Raw genomic sequence first — 19,598 nt, 5'->3', positions numbered from 1 at the left:
AGGACATAATAGCTGAGACCTTCTCTGGTCTAGACAGCATCAAAGATGTAAAGGTTCAAGAAGACCAGAGGGTCCCAAACAAAATTAACACAGACTTAAAGACACAAAGACACATCATATTTAGAATGGAAAGGGATAAGAATAAATAAAGGATCCTGAAGCCTGCAAGAGAAAAACAAAGAGTTATCTACAGAGGAAAACCCATAAGATTAGCAGAAGACTTCACAAACAAACACTACAGGCCAGAAGAGAATGGTAAGATATCTATCTAGTACTCAACGAGAAAGGCTTTCAACCAAGACTATTGTATACTGCTAAACTGTCATTCAGACTAGATGGAGGCAGAAAAACCTTCTCAGACAAGCAACAGTTGAAAGAATCAACTATCACCAAGCCTGCCCTGAAATTAGGAAAGGTCTCCTATGAACAGTAGACCACCATAAATATGCCACAGATCAGAACACTCTAAAAATCTGCAATAATGGTGTTAAAATATCTTCAATCTTTGATATCAATAAATGTCAATGGCCTGAATTCACCAATTAAAAGGCACAGAGTAGAAAGATAGATCAGAAAACACAACCCAACAATAATATGCTGTCTACAAGAAACCCACATAACTCAACAAGACAAACACAGACTCAAAGTGAAAGGATGGAAAACTATCATACAAGCCAATGGCCCACAAAAAAGGGCAGAAATAGCTATTCTCATAGCTATTTGACACGATAGACTTTAAAATAAAAAAAAATTTTAAAGATAGGGATGGACACTACTTACTGCTCAGAGGATCAGTCAATCAGGAGGACTTAACAATTATTAACATCTATGCACCCAATGAGAAGCCATCTAAATACATCAAACATCTACTGAAAAAACTACAGCAATATATTAACAGCAACACAGTCATAGTAGGGGACTTCAGCACCCCACTCTCTCAACTTGACAGATCATCCAGGCAGAAAATCAATAAAGACATGAGGGAGCTAAATGGGGAAATAGATAAAATAGAACTATTGGACATTTTCTGAGTCATTTATCCCAAGAAACTGGAATAGATATTCTACTCAAGTCCACATGGGTCATCCTCAAGGATAGAACATATGTTAGGCCACAGAGACAGCATCAGCAAATTCAAGAGCATTGAAATCATCCCAAGCATCTTCTCAGACCACAGTAGAATTAAACTAACATTTAACAATAAACATAACATCAGTAATAGTCCCAAACTGTGAATGCCCAACAGTACAGTACTTAACAAATACTGGGTCATAGAGGAAATAAAGGAAGAAATCAAAATGTTTCGTCAGTTCAATGAAAATGAAGGCACAAGCAATCAAAATATTTAGGACACAGCTAAGGCAGTAATGAGAGAGAAGTTCATAGTCATCCAAGCACACATTAGGAAACAAGAAAAAGCACAAATAAACAACATGATTGCACATCTTAAAGACCTAGAAGAACAAAGGAAATGTAAAGCAACCAGAAGGACAGAAATAACTAAAGTAAGGGCAAAAATAAATAACATCTAAAATAAGAAAACCATACAAAATATCAGTGAAAGTAAATGTTGGTTCTTCGAAAGAGTGAACAAAATCAACAAACCTTTAGTGAGACTCACAAAACAAAAAAGGGAGAAGACCCAAATAAATCGGATTAATGAAAGAGGAGATATCACAATAGACACCACAGAAATTCAACATATCATGAGAGGCTTCTATGAACAACTATAAGCCACCAAGCTAGACAACCTGAAAGAAATGGACAATTTCCTAGATACCTACAAACTTCCAAAATTAAATAAAGAGGAACTAGATAATATGAACAGGCCCATCACAGCTAATGAAATTGAAACAGTTACTAAAAACTTTCCTAAGAATAAAAGTCCTGGACCAGATGGTTTTATAAATATATTCTACAAAACCTTCAAGGAAGAGTTGATACCTCTACTTTTAAAAGTCTTCCAGAAGATTGGAAACACTGGAATAGTCCCTTCCAGCTTCTATGAAGCCAACATCACTTTGATACAAAAGCAGACAGGGACACAACCAAAAAACAAACAGACAAACAAACAAAAACTACAGACCAATATCTCTGATGAACATAGATGCAAAAATATTGAACAAAATTCTAGCCAACTGGATACAGCAGTATATTAAAAAGATTGTTCATCATGACCAAGTGAGGTTGATCCCAGAATGGAAGGTTGGTGTAATACACGTAAATCAATCAATGTGGTCTACTACATCAATAAAAGCAAGACCAAAAACCACATGGTCATATCAATAGATGCAGAAAAGCCTTTGACAAAATACAACATACCTTTATGATCAAAATACTACAAAAAATGGGAATAGATGGAAAATTCCTCAAGATAGTGGAATCTATATACAGCAAACCCATGGCCAACATCATATTCAATGGTGAAAAACTGGAAGCATTTCCCCTCAGATCAGGTACTAGACAGGGCTGCCCACTGTCACCATTACTAATCAACATAGTGTTGGAAGTTCTTGCCATAGCAATCAGGCAGGAGCATGTCATTAAAGGGATACAGATTGGAAAAGAAGAAGTCAAACTCTCCCTGTTTGCAGATGGCATGATAGTATGCATAGAAAAACCTAAGAAATCCAGCAAGAAGCTTTTGGAAATCATCAGGCAATACAGTAAGGTGTCAGGCTACAAAATTAACATTCAAAACTCAATGACATTCCTCTATGCAAACACTAAGTTAGAAGATGAAATCCAGAAAATAATTCCTTTTACTATAGCAACTAAAACAATAAAATATCTAGGAATAAACCTAACCAAAGAAGTGAAAGACTTTTATACTGAAAATTATGGGTCACTATTCAAGAAAATAGAAAAAGACACAAAGAAGTGGAAAGATACTCCATATTCATGGGTTAGAAGAATTAACATCATTAAAATGAATATACTACCTAGAGCCATCTACAAATTTAATGCTATCCCCATCAAGATCCAACCCACATTTTTTAGGAGAATAGAACAAATGCTACAAATGTTTATCTGGAACCAGAAAAGACCTAGAATTGCCAAAACAATCTTGAGAAGAAAGAACAGAACCGGAGGCATCACACTCCCAGATCTCAAATTGTACTATAGGGTCATTGTCATAAAAACTGCTTGGTACTGGACTATGAATAGACACACTGACCAGTGGAATAGAATTGAGAGCCTGGAAGTAAGCCCCACACTTACGGACATTTAATCCTTGACAAAGGTGTCCAGGCTATTCAGTGGTGAAAGCAGAGTCTCTTCAACAAATGGTGTTGGAAAAAATGGGTTGAAATATGCAGAAGAATGAAACTGAACCAATATAGTTCACTAAATACAAAAGTAAATTCCAAGTGGATCAAGGACCTGGTTGTTAGACCAGAAATTATGAGATACTTAGAGGAAAATATTGACAGAACTCTTTTCCACATAAATTTTAAAGACATTTTCAATGAAACGAATCTAATTACAAAGAAGACTAAGGCAAGTATAAACCTATGGGACTACATCAAATTAAAAAGCTTCTGCAAAGCAAAAGAAATGACTACCCAAACCAAGAGACCCCTTACAGAATGGGAGATCTTTACATGCCATATATCAGACTACATCAAGCTCTTTATGTATTTTGGCTAGTAACCAAAACACATAAAAAACTTGCCAAACTCAACAAGAAAATAAGTAACCCCATCCAAAAATGGGGAGAGACATGGACAGAATATTCACCACAGAAGAGATCCAAAAGGCTGAGAAACACATGAAAAAATGCTCCAAGTCTTTGATTGTCAGAGAAATGCAAATAAAGACAACAATGAGATATCACTTCACTCCTGTGAGAATGTCATACATCAGAAAAGGTAGCAGCAACAAGTGATAGAGAGGTTGTGGGGTCAAAGGAACTCTCCTGCACTGCTGGTGGGAATGTAAACTGGTTCAACCTCTGTGGAGAGCAGTCTAGAGAACTCTCAGAAGGCTAGAAATGGACCTACCCTACAATCTTGCAATTCCTCTCCTAGGGATATATCCTAAGGAACTCAACACACCCATCCGAAAGGATTTGTGTGCACATATGTTCTTAGCAGCACAATTTGTAATAGCCAAAACCTGGAAGAAAACCAGGTGTCCAACTACAGATGAGTGGTTGAACAAGCTGTGGTATATATACACAACGGAATACTACTCAGCTATTAAAAATAGTGACTCCACCGTTTTTAGCACATCTTGAATAGAGCTTGAAGAAATCATGTTAAGTGAAATAAGTCAGAAACAGAAGGATGAATATGGGATATCACTCACAGGCAGAAGTTGTAAAACAAGATCAGAAGAGAAAACACAAGTAGAACCTGAACTGGAGTTGGCATATTGAATCAAAGTAAAAGACTCTGGGGTGGGGTGGGGTGGGGTGGGGTGGGGTGGGGTGGGGTGGGGTGGGGGGAGAATACAGGTCCAAAAAGGATGACAGAGGACCTAGGGGGGGTTGTATTGTTATATGGAAAACTGGGAAATGTTATGCATGTACAAACTATTGTATTTACTGTCTAATGTAAAACATTAATTCCCCATAATGAAATTAAAAAATAAAATAAATGGAATCTAATAAAAAATAAAGAGAAATAGATTTCTTTTTCTATATATATTTTTATTATCATTGGTGTACTTCTTTCTTTTCACATAAATAATAGAGTTCAAATTCTAGTGCTCTCCTCCAGTACTAGGAACACAAAAACTCTTTAAGGTACACACACTTAGCATTTCATACTTTAAGAGAAGCACAGTGGGACACCTGGTGTAGAAAGCCCAAGACTGAGAGCTTTCTTGTGACTGGCTTTGACTGAAGAAATTTCAGCTCTATTACTAACTCTGGGACCTTGGAGGCAGGTAAAATAACCATCTTGGCTTTAATTTTCCTAACTCCAGACTGCAGGGTTGGGAGTGAAGATGAGAAAGCAAACCAACGCCCCAAACAAGTCAAGCACCTGACATGCAGTACACATTGAACATATTATAATACCGAAGGTTTCACTTATTTAAAAAAAATAACTGTGTTTGTAAGTGTTAACACATACATTAGCTTCAGAATGCCAAGTCTCTTGGGCCAGGCAAAAGCTTAGTGGCTTACATGTATGAGGCACTTATTTTAATACCTACAGAAAACAAAGACAAAAGCAAAATGGAACAACAAAAATGGAACATCAAATGGTAGAACGGTACTCTGGTCTTGCTCTGCCCATTTCTTACACACAATTTAAAGATAAAGTTTCTACTAACCCAAGCTAATTGTCTGTTCAGAAATATTTCCTTTATTATGAAACACAACCTTCATCCAATAAGAAAGAATGAAGAATGTCTGATGTGAATTTACTCAAGACATTTAACAGTATAACATTGTACCATATATTTCATTATTGTCATCATTTTCCACAGCAAATATTACCATGTTTCTTTCTCCCACATAGAATATTACCCAATGGAATTTCCCTAACAGAACAATATTACATTCATAACAAAGACAGAAAACTCTTTTAATGTCTGCTTTCTAGTATGATTCAACTAAGACAAGGTTGGATTTATTCAGCTTTGAAACCAGAAAAAGGAAAATTAGCCTGTGTGTCATTCATACCTCCAACGTATAAAGAGAGAAAAGAGAAATATTTACTTCATATCAAAGTTTTAGTTTTTTAAAAATATTTTTAAAAAGACATTCAATTTTCTTTGCTGGTGTGAACATTTGGGTCTTTCTTTGGGGCAAACAGACGGTGATGTGAGACAGAAAATATTTGGAAAAAAACTGTACCCTCTCCTTGATTATTGGTATATGTGTACAGGAGATTTTGATTTCCAATCTTGGCTCAGTTCAAAAGAAAAAAAAGAAAAGGGTTGCATCCCAGGGCAGGGTAGGAAAACAGCCTGCTTTATGGTGTACCTCACTTTCAGTCCATTCAAGTGTCCACAGCTAATGCTCCTGGCTTATAATTTTCATTACCTGAAAATCCTCAGCAGTTCCTCTCCTCTACAGTATTTTGAGTTTAGCTACTGAGTTTCAAATCAGTATTGTCACAAAGCAAACATTTGGGACTTCCCAAGGAGTATATTCTGAAAGACACGTTGTATCAGCTTCGCCTTCCAACTTCTGGAGCAAATGACAGGATTCCCAAGATTGTAGTGGCCAGAAATCATGCCAAAAGAAGGGGATAAAAGCATCCCACAGCAGACTTTTTCTATGGCTCCAGCTCACACCTACACCAACCAAAGTACCTAGGAAATATTAAAGCAATTGGATGTGTGTGGCCCATGTAATGGTATTAAAAGGCTTTATGAAAATACTCCCTGTATTTAAAAGCAAAAAATACATGTAAACATTGCCTCTAAGTCAGTAGAGAACCTTTGAGCCTTTCCACTTCAGCTTTCCAATGTTGTTCAGCTTCTGTTGGAGGTTATCAATCTGTTTTTCTCTTCACAGATTTCAGTATCTGAGGCTGGCTTTGAATATGTGCTTGTGGTTTGATTGGCAGAAACAGTATTATCAGAAGACTTATGATGTGTAAATAGAAGTACATGGACCTAGGAATAAAAACATGCAAAAAGTAGATTTCAGACAAGCAGGTAAGTGGGAAACATCACAAACATGACTTTATCATTTGCAGTATGATGACTGGTAGGTGTGGCTCTCATCAGTTGTGGATGCATTTGAACAGAGTTGTTTGGATCAAACCCATAGATAACTCTCTTTGGTGGGTGAGTGGATTAGAGGCTGACCATAATCACAAAACAGAAAACAAAGCAGCCAGACAATATCATTTGCAGATACATGGTATTGTCCCATTGGCACAAGCACAACTAAGATCATTAACCTCATAATAGAAACAAGCCCTTGTAATCAAAGTGTAAGGATGCTCAGGACAAACACAAACTTGACTTGTTATCCTGACCCCTATACAATGTTACTGGCACTCGACAATTCACGTTTAAGTGTGTGTCTAGTATATATTTACTAGAAGAATCCAAGTTTTTAAAACCTACTCCTGATCTCTGAAAAATAGTTATAGATAACTTTAAGACAGAGAACTACTAAGAAACAAGCAGGGCTCAGTGCCTGCACTAGGTATCTACTCCTGGATGCCATTTTTTCCCCTTTTGTTGCTCTTGTTGTTTATCATTGTTGTTATTGCTGTTGTTATTGTTGGATAGGACAGAGAGAAATAGAGAGGAGGAGAAGACAGAGAAGGGGAGAGAAAGATAGACACCTGCAGACCCGCTCCACCGCTGGTGAAGCAACACCCCTGCAGGTGGGGAGCCGTGGGCTCGAACCAGGATCTTTACGCTGGTCCTTGCACTTTGCGCCATGTGTGCTCAACCCACTGTGCTACAATGCAGCCCCCAACTGTTAGATTTTTATAACCAGAAGCAAATAAAAACAATCAGCACTGAGGTCCAAGCTTGAGAAAGTCCAGGCAGATTGTACAATGTTACTAAAGGCTATAATCCCAGATTGTTCAGATGTAAAAAACAATGAAGGTCAGAGTCAACAACAGGACTGTAAGTAAATGGGACTGGGAGAAGGGTGGGCACAGGGGAGGTAAACCCAGCTGGTGCAGGCCTGGTAGTGTAACCTCAAAGAGGGAGCTCAGACAATGGGGCTTAATTTCAAAATTCTTACAGTGAGTTTAAGTGGCTCCAACCTCAGCAGCAGCTGCACTGAGAATTTTTGTTCTACAGATTATATAGCTTTTTCCTACTATTCTAATATCCATTACCTAGAAAATTGTCTATAAGCCCAGCAAAGACATCCATGTTATGGTAAAATGACAATAATGCCTATGGTTTAATGGTATTAGATATGACAGGAACAGATTTTGATAATAAGTGTGGTATAGTTCATTCTTTTCCTAAACCTACTTTTAAAAAATCACCCTACTTATCTACATAGTACCCCCAACTCACAAATAAGGTTTTTTTTTTTACACTGTTTATTTTTAAGTCACTTTTGAGATATAGCAATGTTCCCAATGTTGACCTACAAAACCATGTACAAGCCATTAGACAATCCAAGTTAGCATTTAGGGGCAAAAGACTGTATTCCAAGCACTGAGCTGGCATGGGAATAAGCCTTATGCATGGTTGCTTAATTTGGTCTACAAAAGATGCTTTGAGGGAGATTCTAATCTTAGCTTCATTTTATAGCTGAGAAAATGCAGGTAAGGGTGATTAATAAATTTTCAGAGGCCACATAAGCAGTTTGAAAATCCCTACTCTCAACCACTTTGCAGGAGCAAAGAAATATGACTACTTTCTCAGTAAAGTAAACCAATAAAATACAATAATCAGTGTACAGTTTATCTGGAACACTGGTTTTTAAAATGTAAGGGCCCTTTCCTGAAAGGCCTCATGTATCTGGAATGAACTTTGCCCTCCACCATAAATTTCTTATTCTTTTCTTCACTATGTTCAACTCAGTACATTTGTTTCTCAGGACACAAGTAGGAAGTGACAACTCATAGAGCATACTCTCCACAATCCAGTTGTTGGCTGTACCACAAACTTCTGACCCTCATCCCTGCCTTTAGTCTTCAATTTGTTATGTGAGTTTTGTTAAACTGCTCATGCTTTCTTTTCTTTTTTTTTTCTTGCCTCCAGGGTTATTGCTGGAGCTCAGTACCTGCACCATGAATCCACTGCTCCTGGAGGCCATCGCCCCCTTTCGTTGCCCTTGTTTTGGTTATTATTGTTGTTGTCGATGTCAATGCCCTACATTGTTGGGTGGGACAGAGAGAAATTGAGAGAGGAGGGGGAGACAAAGAGGGGAAGAGAAAGATAGACACCTGCAGACTTAATTCACCACCTGTGAAGCGAATCCCCTGCAGGTGGGGAGCCGAGGGCTCAAACCGGGATCCTTACACCAGTCCTTGTGTTTTGCGCCATGTGTGCTTAACCTGCTGCTACTGCCTGACCCCCAGACTGCTCATCTTTTCTGAGTTTCAGTTCCCTCTAACCCATGATAAAAAAAAAAATAATAAGAAAGAAAAAGAAAAGTCCATTTCTCAGCTTATCACCCTCCCTCTACCTTGGAGCTTATATTTTTCCCACACATGTTTCTTGTGTCTTCAGTTCAAATAGCTTCCTCTAATGCTTCAGTTTCTCTTTAGATTGTATAAATCCTTCACCTTTTACAAACAGTGTCCTTCTCTCACCAATGGAGCTATAAAGCCTAACTACAGAAAAATACAGATTCAGAAAACTGAACCTCTGAGTTTGTAACCCAGACACATCCCTTAAAACTTTACAGCCATAAGCATCCCTCAGTTCTTAAGTGGAAATAGACATTGATGTGAGGTCTGCACACAAGCATTAGTAGCCATGTGTTGTTGGTATGCTTCTAATTCTGCTTCTAAGACCTTCTGTTTTGATCATCACATTAGGTTTGCTTGCATTGCTTTACACTGTGGTCTATTTACATAATCACTGCTTTACCTGAGACCCGCCCTGCCTACAGGGCATTGGTTTAAAAACACTGGTTTGTACTCTCTTTTCGCTCCGCCCCCTCTCCTAGTCACATCCTGTCTTCCACCGTTTAATCCCCACTGGTTTGAGCTCTTTTTCCACTCCACCCCCCTATCCTACGTACTTCCTCTTCCTGACACTTCCACCTCAGGAGATATAAAGGACAGGATTTTCTAATGAAGAGAGATTAGATAGATTGCACTGCATTCCCGCTCATCAATAAAGACTGAACTGCATTCCCAGCTCAGCCATGAGTCCCTGGTCGTCTATCTCCCACTCGAGAATCTAGCCCAGCAATGTGTTATCTCAGTTTTCTCTGAGCATTCTTATATTTAAACCATATTTAAAAATTCTTCCACATGATCAATTCAATTTGCCAACTCAGGAGAAACTGAGAGTACTAGAAACTTACTTGTATAAACTGATGGTTGGCTCAACTGCCAACATGACAAAGGGTGCAATGGTGTAAGAGACAGCCAGCTGAGTGACAACCCAGGTGACCACATCATAAACAAACTTGAGAACTTTTGAAGAAAGGAAGTAGTGTCTGTAGTTGCTTCTCACCTGCAATCCAAGGAAGGGACGAGGGATAAAAAATCCAAACCCTTATTCCATGAAGGCACATAATATATACCACAGGAATGTAGGTTGTAGAAAGTGCCAGACATCTGAGTTCTATTGTCAACTAAAATGCTGTCAGGATTTTCTTACAGAGAATAATACATGTTTGTATCCAGAAAGGTGGTTCAGTGGTAGAGTTTAGGACTTGTATGTCTGAGATCCTAAGTGCTTCCTAGCACCACATACGCCAGAACAATGCCCTGGTTCTCTCCTCCTGATAATCCCTCACTCTCTCATAAAATAAATAAATGTCTCAAAAATATAGGACCAGAGAGATAGTTCACTAAGTAGGATGTTTGTCTTCTCATCCAAGTGGCCCTGGCACTATACAGGAGGTAATATAGCACTGGAGAAAATAAAAATAGTGACTTCACTATTTTCAGCCCATGTTGGATGGAGCTTAAAGGAATCATGTTAAGTGAAATAAGTCAGAAACAGAAGGATGAATATGGGACTATCTCACTCATAGGCAGAAGTTGAAAAACAAGATCAGAAGAGAAAACACATAGCAGAACTTGGGATGGAGTTGGTGTATTGCATCAGAGTAAAAGACTCTGGTGTGTATGTGTGTGAGGGGGAGTTCAGGTCCTAGAACAGGATGGCAGAGGACCTAGTGGGGGTTGTATTGTTGTGTGGAAAACTGAGAACTGTTATGCATGTAGAAACGATTGTATTTACTGTCAAATGTAAAACATTAATCCCCCAATAAAAAAAAAGAGTTCAGAGAGCTTCCATGTTGCTGAACAGGTGAAGATGTCAGGAAAGGTTGTCAAGAGAGGGCATGGAAGCTCTATGCCCCTTCTTATATATCTTGCCATGTGATTCTCTCTCACTTAGGATGTGTTTTTCTGAGTTCTGTGAGTCACTCTAACAAATTGGTTGAGCATGAAGAGAGGACCAGAGGGACTTCTGATTTAGAGCCAATTATCAAAAACACAGGTGGCAACTTAAGACCTGTGATTGGCATCTAAAGTAGGAGGAGGATGCAGCTTACTAGGAGTGAGCCCTAACCTAGGGAATCTAATGTTAATTCCTGATAGGCTAGTACATGAATTGAACTGAGTTGTATGCCACCCATCTGGTCCCCAGAGAATCAGTTATAGTGGGAAAACTCCCGAATCTGATATTAGAGGTATTTCTTTTATTCTTTTCCTTTTTTTTTTTTTTTTTTTGCCACTAGGGTTATTGCTGGGGCTCAGTACCAGCACTACAAATCCACCACTCCAGGTAGCCATTTTTTTCCTACTATACTTGATAGAACAGAGAGAAATTGAGAGGTGAAGGGAGACAGAGAGACACCTGAAAACCTGTTTCCCTGCTCGTGAAACACCCCCTGCAGGTGGAGAAAGGGGGCTCCAACCCGGGTCCTTTTTGTGCTTGGTGATAGGTATACTTAACTGGGTGCATCACCACCCTCCCCGCCCCCTCTCCCATGTGTTTCTTTTTAAAACCACTACCAAGGGGTTTGGTGGTAGAACACACATATTATCATGTGTATAGGCCTACGTTTAAGCTCCCAGCCCCCACTTGCAGAGGAAAAGGAAAGAGAGCAGCTTCACAAACTGCTGGCATCTCCTCTGTTTCTCATCCTCTATAGATAGAAAGAGAGAAAGAAAGAAAGAAAGAAAGAAAGAAAGAAAGAAAGAAAGAAAGAAAGGAAAAAGGAAGGAAGGAAGGAAGGAAAGAAGGAAGGGAGGAAGGCAGGCAGGCGTTAAGAAAGGCAGTAGCACAGTGGGTTAAGCACACATGGTACGAAGCACAAGGACCAGAGTAAGGATCCCGGTTCAATCCCCCGGCTCCCCACCTGCAGGGGAGTCACTTCACAGGCGGTAAAGCAGGTCTGCAGGTGTCTATCTTTCTCTCCCCCTCTCTGTCTTCCCCTCCTCTCTCCATTTCTCTCTGTCCTATCCAACAATGACATCAATAACAACAATAATAACTACAACAACAATAAAGACAGCAAGGGCAACAAAAGGGAAAATAAATAAATATTTTAAAAAAGAAAGACTTTACATAAATAAACACTTCTATGCTCACTTAAATCATTAGCAAATAAAATCCTGGTTTGTATATCTTAGTTTGTTCTCAGTTCTGCTCTTTAGTTTTCTTTTATAATCTGAATAGGTAATTTAAATAGAAGAAAAGGTTTTTCCTGTTTTCTATGTACAAATACATATAATAAACACCAAAAGTGTGTTGACCAATATAAGACGTAATTAACTACACATCTTGTTCACACATATAAGAAACTTTTATAACAGGAACTTAGGGCTGAGAGACTCTTTCTTTCTTTTAGCTAGGATAGCTCAGTGAAGAGAACACTGATTGGCACATAGAAGTGCTCCTGAAATATTCACAGACTAGATGAATTAAAGCAATGAGTAGCTAGACTGGAGTTCCTAAAACCACATCCAAAATACAGTTCAATGAATTTCATTAGAAATTCTTGGCACCTGAATAAGACAGGCCAGAATCATTACCAAAGATTAAAATTACAACAAATATGAACAGTATTCAGCAGAGAATACTTGCAATTATAATTTAAACTCTCTGAGGAGAGCCATATTTTTTTTATTATTATCCAATTCTGCAATTAGCAAATAGTAGAAACAGTGTAGGACAAGGACAAGTTTAAAGCTACCCGCCCCATACCAATAAAACCAGAGAACCAAATTTACAAAATTTCACACACAAAAAATTTTCCACAAAGTAATTTAACTAGATAACATTTTTCCACAAAGTAATTTAACTGGATCACTATCTTATGAAACAGTTCCTGTGGCTGCAGTTTTACTGGCTGATCAGAGAATCCTAGGCTTAGAATGATGAAATAAGAAATTACACGAAGTAATAGCAAAATGAAATCTATAGAGTCTACATTAATTACTAATCACCAATTAGTAGAATGTGATGCTTATAGGCTTTGATCATTAAAAATGTCTTCATCTCTAAAGTGATTAAACATTGCTCCTAGAATCAATCCCTTTTGTTTTGAAAACACTGTCTCTAAATAGTATGGAAATAAAATGACACCATTTTAGGACCATAAGTTCCTATTCAGGAAAGTATTTTTCTAAGACTAAAACTTTAGATGTTTGATTTTCCAAAGCATCACTCTCGTTGCCCTTTCCATCCCACTCCCCATCTCAACCTGCTAGAAACTAAAAATCAACAAAATACAGGTAGAAATCATACAAAGCTTACCTTTCTTGCTGCTAATGTAACAAATATTCCAGTTAAGAAGGTAAAATAGTATCCAGGATAAACACCATGCCATAAGGCAGAAAGGATAAAGGTTAGCACCGTGGGGTACCAGGGAACCCTCTCATAGCACACTCTGGGAATAGACAAAGGTACAATAAGCCACAGTGCAAACAGACCAGAAGATTTTAGCTATACTTTGTCTTTTTTGAAATAGATGATACCAGAAAAATGCCCCAGTGTTCTGGCTTATGAAAAAAATGCTACCCATCAAAATTAGAGGTTGAACTGTTATGTGGAAAACTGAAAAATGTTATACATGCACGAACTCCTGTATTTTTAAAAAATTTCTTTAGTGGGGGATTAATGTTTTACAGTAAATACAATAGTTTGTACATGCATAACATTCCTCAGTTTTCCACACAACAATACAACCCCCACTAGGTCTCTGCCATCCTGTTTCATCTTGGATGGAGCTTGAAGAAATCATGTTAAGTGAAATTAAGTCAGAAACAGAAGAATGAATATGGGATGATCTCACTCACAGGCAGAAGTTGAAAAACAAGATCAGAAAACACTAAGCAGAACTTGGACTGGAGTTAGTGTTGAACCAAAGTAAAATACTCTGGGTTGGGTGGGTGGGAAGAATTCAGGTCCTGAAACTACTTTATTTCACTGTATTTACTGTAAACCATTGATCCCCCCCCCCAAATAAAGAAAAAGTAGCATCAACACCTTCATACTTTTATATGCTCCTTGTACTTTTATGACTATAAAAATCACTAGCTAATGTTTCTTGCCTCAAAGGTCTGGGCTCACAACTACTATTAGTGTGACTTCAGACAAGTTAAATTACCACTGTGTGTCTCACTTTCCTCATCTGTAAAATGGGGAAAATAACTATCAGCATCTCATAGCATTGATGTACATAGTAATGTCAATATTGATACATTAAAGGTACTACATTGTAACCACTTCATATCACTATTGTATCTACTTTTTGTTTACAGAGCAGAGATGTTAATAACATAATAAGTGTCAGATGACATTAATACTGGCAGACCAGGGAGTTGGGCGGTAGTGCAGTGGGTTAAGCGTACATAGCGCAAAGCTCAAGGAGCTGCATAAGGATCCTGGTTCGAGGCTCCAGCTCCCCACCTGCAGAGGAGTCGCTTCACAAGCAGTGAAGCAGGTCTGCAGGTGTCTGTCTTTCTCTCCCCCTCTGTCTTCCCCTCATCTCTCCATTATCTCAATACTATTCAATAACGGCATCAATAACAACAATAAAAATAAATAAAATATTTTTTAAAATACTGGCAGACCACTGCTGTTCCTGTCTCCCATCTAGACACCTCAGAGTAATGAGGTCATTTTGGGTTTTCTTACCTCTTTAGCCAAGTAGCTGTCTGAATATTCCAGTTTTCTAAGTACATTTTGAAACTTGTGGCAGTCTAAAAAGAAAATAACACCTATCATTAACTTTAAAAATATCCCCCAAGTAATGGACTATCCTCCCTAGAATTTCCCTGGCAGCAGGTTAGATGAGCTATTTCAGTAGTAACTACTCAGTTCAGAGTTGACTAGCTATTCCACTATACACAGTACATTTTACACAGTACATTAGTGTTTACAAGATCCACTTTGCAACTAAAACTTGGCTAGCAAAGTCTCAATTCTTTCAACATTTATTTTTAAATGATAGGAACACTGAAACATCTCTTCCACTGGGTTTTCCTTCCACTCTGGTTAAAAAAAAAAAATTGTCGGTTAGACTTCAAAACTAAATACTCTGAAAGGGGAGTTTCCACAGGAAAAGTTTACTCATGTGAATTCACTGCCTCCGTGGAGATAGCTTAGATTTATCTGTCATCTTTTCATTTTGCATTCATCTGTAAACAAGGCCAGTCTTGTGAAGTTGTTCCACAGATATGGAGAGATGAATTTTAGTGAGAAAAGAAAGTAAATCCATAGCATATCTGGACTCCCTGTCCTGAGAAGCTTGCACATCATCCACATGGCTTTTTTCCAAAGTGAGACAGGTGGCTCTAGAGGCTGAAGCATGTCCATCTAAGAAGAGAATTTGGGGCAGAGCCAAGATGGAGGCTTGGAGACAACATCTGGTGTGAGCTCTGCAAGTGACTAGTCACCAGGTTCCAGATGCTACCATGATGCCAACCCGACTTCCCTGGGCAGATGACCCCACCATGTGTCTTGGAGCCCTGCCTAACCAGATCCCTGCCCCATTAGGGAAAGTGAGAGACAGGCTGGAGTATGGATTGACCTGCCAATGCCCATGTTCAGTAATTACAGAAGCCAGACCTCCCACCTTCTGCACTCTATAAGGGTCCTGGGTCCATACTCCCAGAAGGATAAAGAATAGGAAAGCTATCAAGGGATGGGATTGGATATGGAGCCCTGGGGTGTGGGCACTGTATGGAAATGTACCTCTCTTATCCTATAGTCGTGTCAATATTTCCATTTTATAAATAAAAATTTTAAAAAGAAGAAAAAATATCAAAAGAAGAAGAAGAAGAAGAAGAAGGAGAAGAAGAAGAAGAAGAGGGGGAAGAAGAAGGGGAAGAAGAAGAAGAGAATTCCAAGCATCATAGTGGTAGAGGTCATCTCCTAAGTCTTCCATCAGCAAAAGTTTCTACCTCCCTTGGTCACAGGTAATCAGTTTCTGCATTCTGGATTTCTACATGCACACCCCCTTCTGACAGCAAATGTGAGTCACCTGGGTTGAGAATCAAACCTTCACCATATTGAGAATCCTGTACTTACACCCACCCAGCTGCAGGAAGCAAAGCTTCTAAAACTTAGCATTCCTAACAGCTCTGAGCAATGACAAATCCAACGTAAGTAAGACTGGTGTGGCCCCACAGAGACCATCGCTGATGATAGATGCAAATCAAGAATTCTGGTCTAAGAATCAAATCAAAAAAAGAAAAAGAAAAAAAAAAACTACACTCATCCTGAGGCCTGAAAGTTATATGCCACAACCAATTTTCTTCACTTACTATTACTTTTTATAAGAAAGACTAGAGCACCTCTCATTACATATGGTACAAGGGTTCATACCTGGAACCTCAGGCATGTGAAGCTCTACCCACTTCCAATCCCCAACCATTCTTCTTAGAGAGGAAAGTGTTAGAAGTGTTTCCAAAGGAACCACGAGGGTGGGGGTGGGGGACTTGCAATATTTAAATCTTAATAGAGAAGCATCCTTTCTGACAGAAGGAGAATGTGAACAAGAGAAAATGACCATTTGCAGAGCCAGGTGGTAACACGCCTGGTTGAGTGTACATATTACCATGTGCAAGTAAACGGCTTCAAGACCCTGGCCTTCACTTGCAGGGAAGAAGCTTCACAAGTGGTGAAGCAGTGCTGCAGCTCTCTCTCTCTCTCTCTCTCTCTCTCTTTCTTTCCCTCCCTATCAAGCCCTTCTGTCTGAATTTCTCTATGTCTTTGTCCAAAATAAATAATTAATAAATACATTTTTAAACAATGTTTGTAATTTTCAGTTGAACAAAAGGTATGTAAACAACAACAACAATAATATTTCCATGGACTTCTCATGAGTGTGTGTGTGGGGGGGTTGTCGCATGCCATTAAAACTATCAAGAAAGCAGTATGGGGGGGGGGGGGCGGTGAAGAGCACTCAGGAGCTAGATCAATGGAAGGGTGCATGCCTTACCAGGCACAAGGAATGGGTCAAAGCTACATGAGAGTATCACACCAAGGAGAAATTTCAGTGCTATGGTGTCCTTACCTCTGTCTCTCTCTGAAATAAAAGAATGAAAAAGTTGGACCAGGAGTGGTGAAGTTCTATATTAGACCCTAGCCCCACCAAATAAATAAAAAATAAATAAATTTCAAAAAGAAGGGTTAAAAGTCCAAATATGCAAGATGTCCAAAAGGCTGTTGGAACTGGTTTTCCCAGGTGGCAGCTGGACACTGATGAAGAACTTCCATGGATACCACACTCAAAGGAAAAAGAAAAAGAAAAAGATGCCTTTTCACTATGACAGTAGAGTCAAAAGTATAATCGGCTTACCTCAATGTTCCAGATGTTTAGGTTAGAAAGCAGATCCCAACAGGAATTTCCATTCTTATCCACTCCGCTGAACCCAAATCCAGCTGCATTATTCACTGCATCAGCTATGATTTGTTTAAAGCAGGACATTGAATATGGAACAAAAACACATTGCTGTATTCATAGATACTAAATATATAAGTAATTTATTCCTCAAGTCCATGTAATATTAAGGTGGATAAATCTACTGTGGTTTTCAGGAAAGGAAATCAAAAAACACTTGGTGTCATTATTGCCGTGGGATCAATAAATCCCTATATAGGCATATGGTTAAGCAGAAGCCAGGGGGAGCTGGCATACTACCCAACAATTATGAATCAGAGATATATGTTGGCTCTTTAGTGGCCTTGATTTTTTACTCACTCATTTTTTAGTGGCCTTGATTTTTTATTCATTCATTTTTATCAGTTCACTAGCACTTAGTGAACACCTGCTGAGTGAGAAGACACAAAATGCTAACAGAATGCAAAATGAGAATAACAAAGAGTGAAGAGCCCAAAGAAATAAACAGAAGCAGTTAGTGACCAACTTAATATCAATGGAAGTAACAGGAGAAGATAAAAAATATATATAAATTCAAATGCTGAGAGCAAAAAAACAGGGAACGAATTCTAAGAGGTCCAAGAACTGTGGTCAGAAATACTAGAAGAGGCTAATACTCTCATTCAACTTGGCTCATTTTAAGTTAAATCTGCTAGTTTAATTTTCTTTAAAGAAAATATACTAACTAAACCATAGCACCATCAAATTTTGGGTTTTGAGAATATCTGAGAGAAGTCTTTCTCTCCTATAGCTCTGTTAGCTCTGGTCATTCTTTACTTGTGACCATTCAAGTCCAACTTAAGATGGACTTCTGAAGGGCTATTCTAAAGATAAAATCCTGTCATTTACAATTTGGAAGGACCCTAAGTAGACTGTGCCCAATTCACTGAATTAAACAAAGTGGAAAAGGCAAATACATGTGGACTTTACTCAAAAGTGAAACATAAAGAAATAAAAGGAGATGAATAAAACAAAAACAAACAAACAAAAAAAACTCTTAGGTACAAAGAACAATTAACAAGTAAAGAGGGTTAATTCTATGCCGGTGTATAAAAATTTTGGATAGTGATCATGATGATGTAAACACAAAGGTCAATCTGTAATACACACACCTGAAACTTGCATAATGCTATCAATATATATATATATATATATATATATATAATGTGACTTCCACAAAAAACTGATTTTATTAAAAAGAAAAAGAAAATCCATTCCTTATTGGTCTCTTTTTGGCACAATGATTTAACATAGCTTTACTTGTAAGAATTTCTTTGTAAAACAATCTGCTTTCTTTTAAAACAAAGGATGAAAATTTCTCTCAACTACTGGTTTCTTTCACATGTAGCATACAGAAAATTAAAACACATGAACAATCTGCAGCGGGAAAAACAGTAGTCCAACTACAAACAGTCTCTTAAGACTTTGTGGAAAACTATGGTAGTTATTGTGTGTGTGTGAGGGGAAGTAGTGGTGGGATTATGCCCTTTACCCCATAATCTTATAATCTGTGAGCCTTGGTTAAATCACTAATATTTTTTAATGTACAGGAAGGCCAGCAAAATAGTTCACTTAGTGAATTGTTTGCTATATACTGGGCCCAGGTTCATAACTGGCCTCCACCACATTGGAAAAAAAAGTTTCAATGGTGTGGTCTCTCCCCACACCCTCTCTGTGTCCTCTGTCTCTGTCTAAAAAATATGTGCAGAAAAAACTGAAAATGACAGGAGATGAACTAAATCCAATGAATAATTGAAGTCTGTGTTGATACTAAAACTAGATCAGGACTAAGCATGGCTAAGACCAGCACAGTAAACCCTAAATTCCCTCTCTTGTCACAGCCTCAGACTTGTCACACTAGTTAAGAACTGGAAGAATAGAAAAATAACTGTCACTGTGTGAGTGTGCTTAGTAACATACTAGATTCTAGAAAGCACTCTACAAGCATTTCTCATTCAATGTGAAGATGGCCTCCTGGCTTCCTATCACCAAACAGCAACACAAACAGCCCTCCCAAGGTCATGTATGTACTAACTTTAAGAACTCCTATTCCCTTGAGTATAAGATGGCTAATAATAAATAATAATGGTACCTACTTCATTAAATATTGAAAAATATTGAAAGTATT

The 19,598-nt window shown here is 38.3% G+C and overlaps 1 protein-coding gene across 2 annotated transcripts in view; it reads right to left on the bottom strand.

The window, feature by feature from the left end:
* Positions 1-5,103: 5,103 nt before the first annotated feature.
* Positions 5,104-19,598, bottom strand: part of MBOAT1 (membrane bound O-acyltransferase domain containing 1) — a 132,257-nt gene continuing 117,762 nt past the window's right edge. For both annotated transcript variants that reach the window (XM_060189305.1, XM_060189304.1), the window contains 5 exons: positions 17,390-17,493; positions 14,722-14,786; positions 13,339-13,471; positions 9,926-10,077; positions 5,104-6,576 (listed from right to left, as the gene is read on the bottom strand). In XM_060189305.1, the coding sequence (XP_060045288.1) occupies positions 6,453-6,576; positions 9,926-10,077; positions 13,339-13,471; positions 14,722-14,786; positions 17,390-17,493 (578 nt within the window). In that variant the 3' untranslated portion in view covers positions 5,104-6,452. The remainder of the gene's footprint in view (positions 6,577-9,925; positions 10,078-13,338; positions 13,472-14,721; positions 14,787-17,389; positions 17,494-19,598) is intronic.

The sequence above is a fragment of the Erinaceus europaeus genome, chromosome 4, assembly GCF_950295315.1.
Source record: "Erinaceus europaeus chromosome 4, mEriEur2.1, whole genome shotgun sequence".
Taxonomy (NCBI): domain Eukaryota; kingdom Metazoa; phylum Chordata; class Mammalia; order Eulipotyphla; family Erinaceidae; genus Erinaceus; species Erinaceus europaeus.
The sequence above is the reverse complement of the archived record's forward strand: the minus strand, read 5'-3'. Positions and strand labels throughout refer to the sequence as shown.